The sequence below is a fragment of the Anser cygnoides genome, chromosome 33 (assembly GCF_040182565.1).
Source record: "Anser cygnoides isolate HZ-2024a breed goose chromosome 33, Taihu_goose_T2T_genome, whole genome shotgun sequence".
In the NCBI taxonomy this organism is placed as follows: domain Eukaryota; kingdom Metazoa; phylum Chordata; class Aves; order Anseriformes; family Anatidae; genus Anser; species Anser cygnoides.
In genome coordinates, this window is record NC_089905.1 from 1,018,096 (window position 1) to 1,032,982 (window position 14,887).

The 14,887-nt window shown below is 67.7% G+C and overlaps 3 protein-coding genes across 4 annotated transcripts; 2 read left to right on the forward strand and 1 right to left on the reverse strand.

Moving 5' to 3' along the window:
- The first annotated feature begins 285 nt into the window (after positions 1 to 285).
- Positions 286 to 7,003, forward strand: LIX1L (limb and CNS expressed 1 like). Its single transcript, XM_066985985.1, has 6 exons — positions 286 to 578; positions 2,058 to 2,221; positions 2,991 to 3,131; positions 3,408 to 3,503; positions 4,298 to 4,375; positions 4,534 to 7,003. The coding sequence occupies exons 1-6, from the start codon at positions 326 to 328 to the stop codon at positions 4,774 to 4,776; spliced, it is 975 nt and encodes a 324-aa protein (XP_066842086.1). The 5' UTR covers positions 286 to 325; the 3' UTR covers positions 4,777 to 7,003.
- Positions 7,004 to 8,036: 1,033 nt separating this feature from the next.
- On the forward strand, positions 8,037 to 10,743 carry RBM8A (RNA binding motif protein 8A). Its single transcript, XM_066985986.1, has 6 exons — positions 8,037 to 8,193; positions 8,918 to 8,977; positions 9,111 to 9,188; positions 9,441 to 9,577; positions 9,697 to 9,833; positions 10,164 to 10,743. The coding sequence occupies exons 1-6, from the start codon at positions 8,127 to 8,129 to the stop codon at positions 10,207 to 10,209; spliced, it is 525 nt and encodes a 174-aa protein (XP_066842087.1). The 5' UTR covers positions 8,037 to 8,126; the 3' UTR covers positions 10,210 to 10,743.
- LOC125184688 (gonadotropin-releasing hormone II receptor-like) lies at positions 10,465 to 14,498 on the reverse strand. 2 transcript variants are annotated; one of them, XM_066985984.1, is made up of 4 exons: positions 14,271 to 14,498; positions 12,499 to 13,442; positions 12,176 to 12,380; positions 10,465 to 11,867 (listed from the first exon to the last, which is right to left on the reverse strand). In XM_066985984.1, the coding sequence occupies exons 2-4, from the start codon at positions 12,985 to 12,987 to the stop codon at positions 11,332 to 11,334; spliced, it is 1,230 nt and encodes a 409-aa protein (XP_066842085.1). In that variant the 5' UTR covers positions 12,988 to 13,442; positions 14,271 to 14,498; the 3' UTR covers positions 10,465 to 11,331. The 2 variants fall into 2 exon arrangements, with proteins under 2 accessions (XP_066842085.1, XP_047935046.1); XM_048079089.2 differs by lacking the exon at positions 14,271 to 14,498 and having other exon boundaries at positions 12,499 to 13,979.
- Between the last annotated feature and the right edge of the window lie 389 nt (positions 14,499 to 14,887).

Consider the following 14,887-nt stretch of genomic DNA (forward strand, 5'->3'; position numbering starts at 1 on the left):
CCTCCTCGGCGCCGCGCGTTTGATTCGCTCTCTCCCTATCGCTCACCGCCCGCCCTGCGCTGCGATTGGGCCGTCCCCACCCCTCTCCCCTCACTTGTGATTGGCGAACCCCTCCAGCGCCCTTCTGATTGGTCCACCCCCTCTTTGCCCCACCCACCCCCTCCGTCCTTCACCCCCCCTCCCACTCGCTCCCCCATTGGCCGCCGCCTTCTTCATCCCGCCCCCTCCATGAAGCGATCCGCGCTCCCATTGGCCGGCGCGGCGCTGAGTGACGGCGGCGGCTCGGCGGGGCCCCGTGAGGTAGAAGGAGGCGGCGGCGGCCGCCATGGAGTCGGTGCGGGCGCAGCGGCTGCAGCCGGGGGTGGGGACGCTGCGCTCCCTGCGGGCTGGCCTCGCCGGGGCCTCGGCGGGGCCTCCGCCGCCTCCTCCCCCGCCGTTGCCCTCGGCCTTGGGGCTGCAGGGCCCCGCCGCGCTGTCCCAGCCCCCCCCGGCCGGCTCCGGGCCGCCCGCCGTGCTGAGGGAGGCGGTGGAGGCGGTGGTGAGGAGCTTCGCCAAGCACACGCAGGGATACGGCCGCGGTGAGCGGGGGGGGGGGGGACGGGGGGGGTCGGTGGGAAGCTCCCCCCCCCTCCTTCTTCTGCCCCCCCCCTCCTTCCTGCCCCCCCCCTCCTTCTTCTGCCCCCCCCCTCCTTCTTCTGCCCCCCCCGGGGTATTTGAGAAGCCCCCCCCCGTTTTTTGCCCCCTCCACGGGGGTCCTTAAGAAGCCCCCCCCCCCTCGTTCTGCCCCTCCTGAGGGTCTTTGGGAACCCCAGCTCCTGTTTTTTGCCCCCTACTCCCCGTTTTTTGCCCCCCCGGGGGTCTTTGAGACCCCCCCCCCCCCCGTTTTACCATCCCAGGGTCTTTGGGAAGCCCCCACCCCATTTTTTGCCCCCCACCCGTTGCTTTTTGCCCCCCCCGGTGGTCCTTGAGAACACCCCCTGTGTTCCCCCCCCCCCCGAGGGGTCTTTCGGACCCCCCCACACCTCATATTCCACCCCCCACAGGATCCCTGAGACCCCCCCCATGTTTTACCCCCCCAAGGAGTCCTTGGTTTGCAGCCCCCATGTTCAACCCCCAAGGGGGGGGGGTCCCTGAGAACCCCCCCCCTCCATTTTTTCCCCCCACCCATGTTCTGCCCCCTGCCCTGGGGTCCTTGCCCCCCCCCCCCCATGTCTGCCCCCCTTCCCCCCCCCCCCCCCCATTTCTGGGGGTCTGGGGGCTTTTTGGGCCACATCAGCAAGCGCTTTGTGCCCGCGGATTTTGTGCCCCTCGGGGGGGGATTTTGGCAGCTCGGTGAGGTTTGTTGGGGGGGTGGCGGGGGGGACAACCAGCCTCTGCCCCCGGCATCGCTCTCGTGTGGTTGCGGGGCCAAGACCCGGAGTTAACGGGAGGAAGGGGCCGAATAAATGGGTTGAAAACCGCCCGTTTGGGGTCAGCTTGGGCTCGGACCTCCCGGTGCTCTCTTCACGCCCCCCCCCCCCCCTTTCCAGGCTCGCTGAGCTGTAATTCCTCTGGGTTTTTTTGGGGGGTAATTAACGTTCGTCGCTGGCCTCCGCCGCTGCCTGGCGGCGCGCGCCCGTCGCTGCGGGCTCCGAAGCTGCTGCTGAATCGGGTTTTGTCTCCGAATCCCCAGCGGGGGATTTCGTGCGGGACGGGGATCAGTCTGCGTGGGGATTCCGCTCGTCCCCCCGGTATTGTTCCCACGGCTTTCTGTCGGTCTTCAGCGGAAAATCGCCTGTCTGGAGTGCTTAATCAAAAAAAAAAAAACACAAAACACCCCGGAACTGAGCTCAAAAGTAACCCGCAGTGATCGCCGAGGTGGAAAAGGCTCGGAGGGGGGCGTGAAGGAGGGTTTTTCCTGCAGCCACCCGTCAAATCCTCGGGGCAGGAGGGAGCTCGAGTCGAACTGGCATGTGCCGACGTTTTTGCCGCCCCATTTCTGGCCTCATTTTTTGACCCCGACCCCAGGCTCTCGTTTCCCCCCCCCCCTGACCCCGACCCCGTTCGTGTCCCCGCAGTGAACGTCGTGGAGGCCCTGCAGGAGTTCTGGCAGATGAAGCAGTCGCGGGGAGCCGACCTGAGGAACGGGGCGCTGGTGGTCTACGAGATGGTGCCTTCCAGCAGCCCCCCCTACGTCTGCTACGTCACGCTGCCGGGGGGCAGCTGCTTCGGCAGCTTCCAGGTACGGCCGCCGCCTTCCAGCCCCCCCCCTGCTGCCCGTTTCCCTCCCCCAGCCCCACCCGGGCGGCCTCGGGGTCGTTCCTCCACGGATTTAGCACCCTTCGGTCCTTCTGGGGTGGGCTAAAAACGTTCCGCTGGCTCCAGTTATGAGGCCGACGGGGGGTGTGCACCCCTCGTTAGCTTCACACCCGCCGGTGAGGGGGCCCAGTGGCGCCCGTAAAACCCCCCCCGGCTTCGTTTTGGGGAAGGTTTGGCTGGAAACGGCGATTTGCGGGGTTCCCTGCGCGGGACGGGCTCGGGGCTCTGCAGCAGCAAGGCGTACGACGTGGTGTATGGGGGGGGGGGGGGGAACAAATAACCAAAAAAAATTGGTAGGTTTTGGTCCTTGGTCATCCTTCGCGGGGTTGGGCAGTGGGACGCGTTTATCGGATGCGGCTCGGATGAGTTGGTAGGGCGATAATTCCTTGCGACGGCTCCGGGTTCGCCCCTGAATCTCTTCTGAAGCTGCCAAAATAATCCGGGAAACAGAATCGCGGTGCCTGATGGGCGGCCTTGGCCCCTTTCTGGGAAGGGGAAAGCGTCCAACCCAAACGCCTCGCCCGAAAGGCGAGGGGCCGGCGACCGCAGGGGCTCCTGCCCGCGTTTCGGTGCGGGCTTGCTTCGAAGAACGCCTCCGAAAGGAAAGAAAATTCCCTCGGGTTCCGCAACAGGAAGGTCCCCGGGGGCCATCCCGTTCTGACAACGCTTTTCTGTCCCCCCCCCCCCCCCAGTTCTGTCCGACCAAGGCCGAAGCCCGGAGGAGCGCCGCGAAGATCGCGCTGATGAACTCGGTGTTCAACGAGCACCCCTCGCGGCGCATCACGGACGAGTTCATCGAGAAGAGCGTCTCGGAGGCGCTGGCGTCCTTCAACGTGAGGCTGCCGCGGTCGGCGGGGGTGGGGGGGCGTGGGGTGTGGGGGGGAGAACCTCACATTTCCCTTTTGCAGCTGGAAGTCCTCGGGTTTCAGCGGCGCCTTCTGGGTTTTAAAAGCTTTAGCCCCGATCCCGCTGCCCCCTCCGCACGGCCTCGTGCTCTTCCGAGTGCTTTTACCTGGCTCGGGGCTGCCGAGGCGAGGGGGGGGGGACGTGGCAGAGGGGGGGTCAGGGAGCAGCCGAGGGGCGGCCCCCGCCTGAAACGTCTCTCGCAGGGCAATCGGGAGGAGGCTGACAACCCCAACACCGGGATCGGCGCCTTCCGCTTCATGCTGGAGTCCAACAAGGGGAAATCCATGCTGGAGTTCCAGGTACCCTCCCCAACCCAGCCGCACGCCTCGCGGGGGCGCCCGGCTTCGTCTTCCAGCTGCGCCTGGAGGGCTTCACCTTCAAAACCGAAAGGGGGCCTTCCTCCCGGAACACAGCTCGGGGATTTTGGGTGCCGGCACGCCAGTAAACGTTTGGGGTTGGGCTTCCCTGTGCCTGGGTTTCGGTGTCTGCAGGGCCCGGTGCCGTGTCGTGGAGCCGGGTGGCCTTCGAGCTCTTGTCAGCCAGGGCAGCGTCTGCCCCCGCACGTGGAGACGCGGTTGGGACGATGATTTGGGATTCCTGAAGCCTTTCGATTTCAAGAAGGGCTTGGGAAGTAGCTCGGGGCGGTTCTTTTACGGGGTGGCTGGCTGCGAGCACGCCAATCGGAGCTGCGGAGGAGCTGCCTGTTTAAAAGGGGGCAGATTCGACCACGGCTCCGCTCCGGGCTTGGCCGCCTCTCAAAGCCGGCGCCTGAAGTCTGCGGCGCCGCGTGTTTGGGGTTTTCGCTGCGGGCAAACTTCGCTGGCTTGCCGCCCGCTCAGGGCTAAGCCCCGAGGCTGCGGGGTGACGGAGCCCTGCCTGAAGGGTGCCGAGGTCCCCGGGGCAGGGCCTGTCCCCTCCGTTACCCTCTTTTGGGACAGGGATTCCTGTCCGGGCTCTGCCCTCGCATCCTGGCTCGCGGGACACGGGCGTTGCCTTCGCTCTCCCCGTTCCCGTGGCTTTTTGTCTTCCTGCTCCACGCTAGCTTGATAAATCGGGCGAGTCCCCTCCTCACCGGCTCCTCTCGCCCTCGCAGGAGCTGATGACGGTTTTCCAGCTGCTGCACTGGAACGGCAGCCTCAAGGCCATGCGGGAGAGGCAGTGCTCGCGGCAGGTGAGCGCGGGCGTGCGGAGCCGCGCTCCGGCACCCTTCCCCCAGCTGCGCCGGGCTCGGAGCTGGCGCAAGGGAGCCGGGCGCTGCCGCGCGGCCCCACGGGTGCCTTTTGCGTCCTCCCTGAGCTCCCCGCCCCGCGCGCGTCCCTTCCCCGCCAGGAGGTGCTGGCCCACTACTCCCACCGCGCCCTGGACGACGACATCCGCAACCAGATGGCCACGGACTGGGTGAACCGGGAGCAGGGCAGCCCGGGGGCCCTTTCCAGAGAGCTGGCTTCGACCGAGAGGGAGCTGGACGAGGCGCGCCTGGCCGGCAAGGAGCTGCGTTTCCACAAGGAGAAGAAAGACATCCTGATGCTGGCGGCCGGCCAGCTGGGGGGCGCGCACCCCTCCAGCTGCTAGGCTCCCGTACGCGGGGTGCTCCTCGGCCCCCCGACCCCGCTGACGCCCCCGCCCGGACCGGGGTTCCGTCGTCGCGGGTCGCTCGGAGCACGTAAGGCCTCTTCCCGTTTGCACATTTCGCAGAAAAACCAAGCGAAAACGCCCCCGTACGGATCCCTCTGCCTTTTAGCGCTTGGCTTCTAGACCTGCTCCGGAGCTGAGGAGCTCCTCCTGTCCCTTTTTTTTTATTGTTTTTTTGTTTTTAAGGAAGCAGCCTCCCAGCACTAACACTAACACTTTTTGTCGGTACTGCGGGGACGCGGCGCTGCCTCCACAGAGCTTCTGTTCCTCGGAGCTGCTGCGGGCCGTGCGCGCCTGCTTCCGCCTCTTGCCTCTGCGTTAACGGGGTTTTTGTCAAAAACTCCCTCCTGCTGCGCGCAGCAAGGGGCGCTCCCTGTAACGCCGCGTGGGGAGTGCCCCCCAAGCGCACCCAGGAGGGATTTAGAAGCGAGGTTTTGCTCCGGCCGGGGTGGGAGGCCGGCAGTCGGTGCAGAATTGGACCCGCCGGAGCCTCCCGCTGGGCCCTGGGTCCTTACGGAGGCGCGGCGGCGCCGTGACGGTCGGGTTGGCTGGCAGCGCGGCGGTGGAGCCGTGCGGAGGAGAGGAGAATTGGGGAAAACCTTGCGAGGAACGGGGGCAGGACGCGCTGTCCTCTCCCGAGCAGCTTCCCGGCAGGCTCGGCCTTTCCGAGGCAGGCTCCCAAAGCCCCGCCGGAGCTTCGGAGCCAGCCAGCGGCGAGAGGGAAAACAACCAAGCCTTGCTGAGAGGAGGCCCCTGCGTGCACTATTTTTTTTTTAAAATTCCTTTTCGTATACGCGTCGGCGCTAAATCCACGCGGCGCTTAGATCAAAACCGCCCGTCCTGCCGCTGAAGCGCTCCCGCTCCCAGCCCAGGAAGCAGGCGCTTGTCGAGGGTGGGCCTTGCGCCGCCTCCTCCTCAAAGAAGCAGCCCAGAAGAGCCAGCGGCGCCCCGGTGGGCTTATCGCCGGGGGACGGCCTCCCGCCTCAGCGCGGCGTTTGGCTTCGAGCTTTCGCCGCTTCTTTTCCCCCACGACCACGCGCTGGGTGGAGGCAGAGCCTTTGGGACTGCGGCTGAACACGGAGGCCCGTGGATCTCCGAGCAGTAGTCTTGTTCTGAGATGGAGACGAAGCAAACTGCGGTATCTGTAGGTCTTCTAGTTTTGTATCCTTGTCCTAACGAGCCTATCCTGTTTTGGTTTTTGTTTTTTTTATATATATTTTTTATACGCAGCCTCTTTACACAACACTACTAATGTTTAACGCGTTTATAAACGTGACTGTTAACGGCGTGGAGGTTTCGTGGTGTGGTTTTTTGGGTTTTTTTTACAGGCTGGTAACATCCAGACGTTGCATTTGGATTTAAGCCCTGGCTCCGCGTGGAGCCTGACCTCTTGGCACTTCCACGGGACCCCCCGCCCCCCCCCTGCGCTGTGTGCGCCGCTCTCAGTGCTGGGGGGGGTTCTGCACGTAGGGATTTTAATGCTTTTACCAAACCACATCTCCGCGCCGCTCCTGTGTCTTGTGGAATTGTACACGAGCTCCTGCAGCTGCCTTACCGCTGCCAGCGGCGGCTCCCAACCAAATCCGGGAGGGTTGCGCCGCTTCCAGCGTCAAAGCTCGCCTCTGGCAAGCGGGGCGTCCTGGCAGCAGGGGAGGTACGGGGGGAAGGAAAAAGGAAAAGCTGATGCTCTGTGACATGGGTTTGGCAGCGCTGCTGGGTGGTTTTTGGTCTCCTCAGCCCCTTGGAAGGTGATAACGCCGTCCCGCGCCGCCCTCCTGGCTTTCGCGCCTCGTGGGGCCACGGCAAGCAGCGGCTGCGGCTCTCCGAGGCCCCTAAGAGCTTCGCAGGGAGTTCTTGGAGGGCTTTGGGGTTTGCCGCGGTCACCGCAGCCTCTCTGGGCGAGGACGCAGCTGCACAATCTGCCTCGGATCGGGCACGGCCGCCTCAGCCTCGGGGATGTCGATCTGAGCCCCAGCACCCACGTCGCTGGCACCCAGGCGGGGCGATTCTCCTTGCTCGGGCTCTGTAATTAACGCCGACATGATAAATCACCGATAAATCACCTTCTGCCGGCCGTCCCCGCCCCTCTCTGTACGCCCTAGCGCTCAATACACCGTTGCCTTTTGTACGTATAATTTTCTACAATAAACCAATAGATTTTGGGGTAGCCGTGGTGCTTTCTGTGTTTACGCGGGGCAGGATGGGCAGAACGTTCCCCGATCTCTCTGAACCCTTCCCCCAGGAGCAGCGCGGTTTGGTAACGGCCCCGAAAGCGCACGGCTTTTCTGGGCTGTTCCTCACTAAAGCCGCATTCGTCCTCGTTTAATTCCAGCGTTTCTTCTGCCTGGGAAAGCGCTTTCCGCTCCGCTGCCCTGGGGCTGCAGCCAGGCCTGGCCCTCGGATGGGATTTTTGTTGTTGTTTTTGTCCTTTTTACCTCCTTCTCCCCCTCCAGGGCCCCCTTCGTGTCCTGCCAGGCCCGGCCCGCAGCGGCCGGGCTCCTCCTGCCCCCCATCTTGGTCTTTTTTTCCCTTTTTTCTGTCTTTTGTGCAGGGCCTGGCCTCCTGCGCCCGGGGCCTTCGTCGCCGCCGCGGGTGGGCCGAGGGCCAGCGGTGCGGACGTGGCCACTTCGTGCTCGTGCGAGCCCCGTTTCCCCGGGAAACCAACCCAAAAGTAGCTCGGCTGCCCGGCCGGGCCGTGAGGAGCCGACGGCGGCCTCCTGGCGGGGGTGATGGCGGGGGGCAGCCCCGGGGGGGCTGCAGCGGGGTGAGGCGAGGCGGGTTGGGAAGGGGGGAGGCTGGGGACGTGGCGGTGACAATTTGGGGAGGTGACGGGGTGGGGAGGTGGCGGTGTGGGGAGCGAGGTGACGCCAGCGCCATGAGGGGCAGAAGGGCCGGCAGCCACGTCGTGACCCCAGGCCCCTCAGGTGGCTGGCGCAGGTAGGGGCAACGTTGGCATTTTGGGGGCATGGGAGGGCTTTGTGCCACGCTGAGGGGTCTGTGCCGGCCGTGGGGCCGGCTGCCAGCCGCTGCCACCCCCAGGTTTAGGGATAACGGCCCCCGTTTTGGGGGGACAGACGCCCCCGCCCTTCCCAACATGGCGGCTGGGGCGCGACGAGCCGCGCTGACCTCCCTAAGATGGCGCCCAGCCGCGCGCCCTCCCCAAGATGGCCGCGCCCTCCCCAAGATGGCGGCGCCCTGCGTCCGCGGCGCTCCGGGGCCCCGTTTCCGGCGCTCTTCCCGGCGTGCACCGCGGCGGCGGCAGCGGCGGCGGCGGGGCTGAGGGCGGCAAGATGGCGGACGTGCTGGATCTACATGAGGCGGGCGGCGAGGACTTCGCCATGGACGAGGATGGCGACGGTGAGGGCGGCTCGGGGCCGGGCCCGGCTCGGTGCTGCCTCCGCTCGGGACCGGCCGGGAGCGGGGGTCCCGGGTCTGGGGGGCGTAACCGGTACGGGCCTGTCGCGGCGGGGCCCGTTCGGGGCCTGTTCGGGGCCCGGTGTCTCGGTCCCGGTCCCGAGGGGCTCGGCCGCTGCTCCCGGTCCCGGTCCCGGTCCCGGTCCCGGTCCCGGTCCTGGTCCTGATCCCGATTCTGATCCCGGTCCCGATCCTGGTCCCGGTCCCGGTCCCGATCCTGGTCCCGGTCCCGGTCCCGGTCCCGGTCCTGATCCTGGTCCCGGTCCCGGTCCCGGTCCTGATCCTGGTCCCGGTCCTGATCCTGGTCCCGGTCCCGATCCTGATTCTCGTCCCGGTCCCGGTCCTGATCCTGGTCCCGGTCCCGATCCCGATCCCGGTCCCGGTCCCGGTCCCGATCCTGATCCCGCTCCCGATCCTGATCCTGATCCCGGTCCCAGTCCTGGTCCCGGTCCCGATCCTGATCCTGATCCCGGTCCCGGTCCTGATCCCGGTCCCAATCCTGATCCTGATTCCGATCCTGATCCTGGCCTTGGTCCTGATCCTGATCCTGGCCTTGGTCCTGATCCCGATCCCGGTCCTGGTCCCTCGGGGCTTGGCCGCGGCCCCCCGCCCCCCCCCGTCCCCCGGTGACAGCCCCCGTCCCTCACCCGCTGCCCCCGTCCCGCAGAGAGCATCCACAAGCTGAAGGAGAAGGCCAAGAAGCGCAAGGGACGCGGCTTCGGCTCAGGTGAGCACCGTGAGCGGCCCGGTGTCGTCCCCCCCCACCCCCGCCCCGCCTCCTTTTTGGGGCGGTTTAAAGGCTTTCGGCGAGTTCAGTGCCGGCAGCGCTCCCCAATTTTTCTCTCTCCCCCCTTCCCCAGAGGAGGGCTCGCGGGCCCGCGTGCGCGAGGACTACGACAGCGTGGAGCAGGACGGTGACGAGCCGGGCCCGCAGAGGTGTGAGTACCGGGGCGGGGGGGCTCGGGGGGGGGTCTTCAGAGCCGTTCCCCACCCCGCTGGGATTCAGCTCACGCCCCCAGCGTCGCTCTGCGGGGCTCCAGATCCCATTCCCGTCCCCGTTCGGTGTGTCCCGGTTCCACCGCGGCACCCCCGGGGCTTTCCAGATGGATTTTTGGGGGGTCCTTCAGTGGAACTCGCCCCCCCCCGCCCCCCCGGTAACTCTTCCCCCCCCCTTCCCCGCCCCGCCGCAGCGGTGGAGGGCTGGATCCTCTTCGTCACGGGCGTCCACGAGGAGGCGACGGAAGAAGACATCCACGACAAGTTCGCCGAGTACGGGGAGATAAAAAACATCCACCTCAACCTCGACAGGCGGACGGGGTACCTGAAGGTAGGCGGGCCGCGCGCGCCGACGCCTCCGCGCGCTTCCCGTCCCCCGCGGGGCTCGAGGGGGGGGGGGATTTCGCCCCCCCAAATTTGGGCTCACGCCGCTCCCCCTGCCGCCCGCAGGGGTACACCCTGGTGGAGTACGAGACCTACAAGGAGGCGCAGGCGGCCATGGAGGGGCTGAACGGGCAGGAGCTGATGGGGCAGCCCATCAGCGTGGACTGGTGCTTCGTCAGGGGGCCCCCGAAAGGAAAAAGGAGGTAAGGGGGCTCCGTGGCGGGACGGAACCGGCGTTTTCTTTCCCCAAAGTGTGACGGGGTCAGGAGGAGTTAATTGGGTTCGTTTGCGCTGCCGGGGGGGGAGCCCCACGGGCTGCGCGGGAGGTGGGCGAAAACCCCCGGGTGTTGGGGAGAAGGGAACCAGCTCCGGGGCTGCACGGGGGGAGACGCTGCCCAACCGGGGGGCAAAACAAATCCCCCGGGGCCGAGAGGGGCAGATGCTGCCCCCCGGGGGGCAAAACAATCCCCCCGGGGGCCAAAACACCCTCCCCGGGGGCCGAGAGGTGCCCTGAGCCCTCGCCTTTCTTCCAGGGGCGGCCGCCGACGGAGCAGGAGCCCGGACAGGAGGCGCCGGTGATGGATCCCAGTCGCCGCCCCGCGTGTTACGAGCCCGAACTGGGAGGGAACTGGGAGGCCGGGGAGGGGGTGGGAGGGTGATTTTGGGACCGGGCGTTTGAGGAGCGGCCGCGGCAAATTCCTGCCTGCTGCCCGCGGGGTCTCCTGGTGCCCCAAGGAAGCGGCACCTGAAGCTCCCCGGGGTTTCTTCCACGCGCGTTTTTGTGCTGGACATAACCCCCTGAGCTCAGTTTCTTACCAAACCACAACGTTTTGGTTTTGTTTGTTTGTTTGTTTTTTTGTTTTAAATATTTCTCGGTTGTTTCATTTTGGGAAGCCCGACCGTGCACCTGGCGTTCGGGCTGCTCTTCTTTTGGAGAGAAGTTTTTTCTATTTCCCACACGTTTTTCCTTAAACCTCCCGAGGGGGTTGGTGACCCTGGTGGCTTTGTTAGCGGGCGAACCCCTGGTCGCTCACCGCCTTTTAAATGACTCCTCTTTTGTGTAAGCTTGCCCTCTCGTTATTTGTTCTTAATTAAACGTTCTCAGAAACTGTAGCCGAGACGTTGCCTTTCCGCGCCTCCTTGCTGATGCTGTTGCCTGAAATCGGCCGATGACATCGCCACGGCGTCGCCGTGCCCGGTCGGCAGAGCAAGCTGGGTTTTTTTTTAAAGCGTTTTGGGCAAAGCGAGCTTTATTTCGCTGCGTGCCGGTCCCCAGCCCAGCAGGGCCCCTGCGTGCCTCGGCTCCGTTTCCGTTTAATCCTCCCCGTGCTTTTAGCCGCGGGGTGCATCGGGTGTTGCTTTTTTCCCCCCCAGAGGAGCCCCTGCAGCATCCTGAAAGGAATTTCTGCCCCAGGGCTTTTTCCTCTCCTCCCAGCACCCGTCGGTCGCTTGCTGCTCCTCACGCCCGCGGGACCGCTCGCTGCCGCCGCTCCAACCCCAACTGCCGCGGGCCTCCGGCGCGGGGCCGCGGGGCAAAACAAAGCGGGCGCGGCGTGAAGCGAGCCCGGGTGGGCGCCTGCGCTCTCCCCCGCGCCACGCCACGGGGGAAAGGTGCCCCCGGAGCCACCCCGCGGCCCGAGGAGGGCTCACGGTGAGAAAAGTCCCCGAGGTTATCGCGAGCGGTGGCGCTTGTGGCGCCCCTCACATGAAGCTCTCCGCCGTCCGCCGGCGGCACAGCTCGCACCTCCGGCCCAGCACCCCCAGCTCGCGCCTCTCGGCACCCCCAAGACTGCTGCCGGCCCCCTCCAGGCTACCGCTGGCCACCCCCAGGCTACTGCCAGGCCCCCCGAGACTACTGCCAGCCCTCCCGGGCGCGGTGGAGGCGCGGAAGGAGCCGGTGAGCGCCGCCGCCGCCGTGTCCTGCTCCTGGCGTCGGCGGCTGCAGCGGCAGGCGCGCCACATCTCCCTGCGGAAGTGCACCGTGAAGAGCCCGTAGACCAGCGGGTCCAGGCACGTGTTGAAGAGGCCGAAGAGGAAGAGGATGTGGCTGAGGGCCGGCGGCACCTTCTGGCGGGTCAGCATCTCGGGGGAGAACCAGTACCAGAGGCCCAGCAGGTAGTAGGGCGTCCAGCAGACGATGAAGGTCAGCACGATGGCGATGGACATCCGCAGCGTGCGCATCCGGGCCCGCGGGATGTTGTTGTAGGACCGCCGGAGCTGGAACTCCTGGGAGGAGGCTGCGGGGTGGAAAAGGAGCGAAAGGGGGGGGGGGGGGGGGGGGGCGATACGCGGGGTTAATTAACGGTTAATGAGCTGGGGAGAGGGGGCCGGAGCGGGGAGATGGAGTGAAGCGTTGGGCAGGGCTGGGGACCTGAGTGGGGATGGGGGATTTGGGGTCGCTGAAGTGCACGGGAACGGAAAGACGGGCGAGGCAAGGGAGGAGGAGAAAGGAAGGGGCAGTGCCGAGGGGAAAACGGAGAAGAAGGAAAAAAAAAAAGAGAAGAAAAAGGCGGTGGCGGAGCCCGGCCCCAGCCCCCTCGCTCACCGCCGGCCTCCTTCATCCTGCCCGAGATGGCGGCGAGGATGCGGCCGTAGCAGAGCACCATGACGAGCAGCGGCAGCAGGAAGAGGCAGGCGAAGGTGAACATGTTGTAGAGCGTCTCCTGCCAGTGCGCCGCGAAGCTGCCCACCGTGGCGCACTGCACGAAGCGCCGGGGCCGCGACCGGCTCACCGTGTGGAAGACGAACGCCTGCGGGGGGACACGGGGCCGTCAGCGGCCTTCCCCCGTCACCATCATCATCCTCGTGCCCGGCACGCCCGGCACCTCGGCGGCCTCGTCCTGCCCCGCAACCCCAGGGCTCGCCCACCTGGGGCAGGGCCAGCAGGGCGCTGAGCGCCCAGGCGGCGCTCAGCATCGCCTTGTTCCTCCTCTCGGCGCGGCCCACGGCCAGCGGGGTGACGATGGCGGCGTGGCGGTCCAGTGCGATGACCACGGTGACGAAGGCCGAGGCGTACATGGCGGCCAGCTTGAGGAACATGAGCGCCCGGCACGCCGCGTCCCCGCCGTACCACTGCACCGTCGCGTTCCAGGCGGCGTCCAGCGGCATCACCACCACCGTCACCAGCAGGTCGGCCGCCGCCAGGTTCGCCATCAGCAGGCGGACGCGGGGCGGGCGCCGGCGGGGAGCCCGGGCGGCCGCCCAGAGCACGGCCCCGTTGCAGCAAGCCGAGGAGAGGAAGAGGACGCAGGTCAGCGCCACGCGCACCTTGGCGGCGGTGGAGAAGGTGGGCAGCGGGGGGGGCTCCTCGCCGCCGCCCCCGCAGCTCCGGTTCCCCGCCGCGCCGGTGCCGTTCATGCCGTTCGGTACCGGGCCGGGATTCGGGGGCCGCCGCGCTGAGGCTGGCCCCCCCGGGCTGTGGTGGTGCCGTGGGAGGACGCGGTGGTGCTGAGCATCTTCGGGGCTCGGCCCGGTGCTCCCGGCGGGGCTCCTGCTCCGCTGCCTCGAGCCGCGTCAGGTCTCAGCCCCCCGGGGGCCCCGAGCGACTGCGCCCGCCCAGGGGGCCTCGTGCTTCGGGTGCCGGTGCATAAAGGAGCCGTGACCTGGGGACAGCGGCCTCGTCCCCCCGCCCTGGGCACCGACGGGCTCTGGGGGCACCCAGGGGTGCAGCAGCTCACCCCGAGGAGCCCTCAGGGTGCAGCAGGATGAGGCTGGGCGCCCATCCCGCTGGCATCGCCTCCTCTCAGCACCCCCTGGGACGGTCTGCGGGTGTCCTTCGTCCTCCTTCCTCCTCCTCAGCCGCCGCGGTGGCCCTGCAGGGGGTGGGGGAGCCCCCAGGTCACCCCGGGGCAGAGCAGGGGGGTCCTGGCAGCGGGAGGGGGGCCGTGGCCAGCCCCGCTCCCCCTCCTTGTGTCCCACGGAGGGGCCGAGCCAACGCGTGGGCACCGTCCCGGCTCCTGTCCCCGGGGCTCTGCGGAGGATGAGGAAGAACCGAGGGGGGACGTGGGGAGTTCCCCCCCCCCCCCCACGGGCTGGTTCCCGTGCCAAGGAGGGAATCAAAAAAAAGCCCCTGGGGTGTTCCTGGAGGCGCTGCTGCCACCCGTGTCCCACGTCCCCAGAGCGCAGCCCCCCCGTGCTGCTCCCCCTCGTGTCCGTCTGTCCCTGGGGGCTGCCCCTGGGTCCCCAGCAGTGTCCCCACGGTGGCGTCACCCACCCCGGCGCCTTCTCTACCCCCAGCAGTGTCCCCAGAGCTCCATCGGTGCCCCATGGTGCTGTCGCCAGCCCCAGCAGTGCCCCCACAGCCCCAGCAGTGTCCCCAGCCCCAGCAGGGTGCCCAGAGCTCCAGCAGTGCCCCATGGTGATGTCCCCAGCCCCATCAGTGTCCCCAGAGCCCCAGCAGTGTCCCCACAGCCCCAGCAGTGCCCCATGGTGATGTCCCCAGCCCCAGCAGTGTCCCCACAGCCCCAGCAGTGTCCCTTCAGCCCCAGCAGTGTCCCCAGAGCCCCAGCAGTGTCCCCACAGCCCCAGCAGTGTCCCCACAGCCCCAGCAGCGCCCCAGGGTGCTGTCCCCAGCCCCAGCAGTGTCCCCGGCCCCAGCAGTGTCCCCCGGCAGCGTCCCCAGCCCAGCCCCGCTGCGGTACCGCTCTGCAGTGCTGCCGCAGCCGGTGCCGCCAGCGCCCGGCTCAGCCCAGCCTCCCGCTGCGGGCAGGGCCGGCCTCAGCCTCAGCCTCAGCCTCACCGGGAGGCCGCGGGCTCCGACACAGCCCTGCGGGGGCTGAATCCTCCCCCCCCCAGCCCCCTGGGGCTGGGGTCCCCGCCGGGGGTCCTGGCTGACCTCCGCCTGCCCCCGGCACCGTCACAGCTGGAGCTGAGCCGAGCCCACCCGTGGGGCTGCCGCGTCCCCGTGGGGACACCGTGGGGGCCTGTGGGGGGGACGCAGCCCCCCCGGCACAGCCACACCGTGTTTGTAGGGGCAGGACCCCCCCCCGCCGTCCCCCAGCCTCCCCCCGTGCTGGTGCAGCCCTTCGGGGGCCCCTCGCTGGAGGTGGTGGCACCCAGGGGGGCTGGCACCGAAACGTGCCGGTCCTTATACAGCCCGTGCCCAGAGGTGCGGGCACCCAGCTGTGCAGGAATTGTGCGCCCTGGTGCATGGGCACCCAGCTGGGTGGTCCCTGCGCCCCCCACGGCGCCCAGACGTGACGATGCCCGGGTGTGTGGGCACCCAGGTGTGCAGTTCCCATGCACCCCCCCCCCCCCG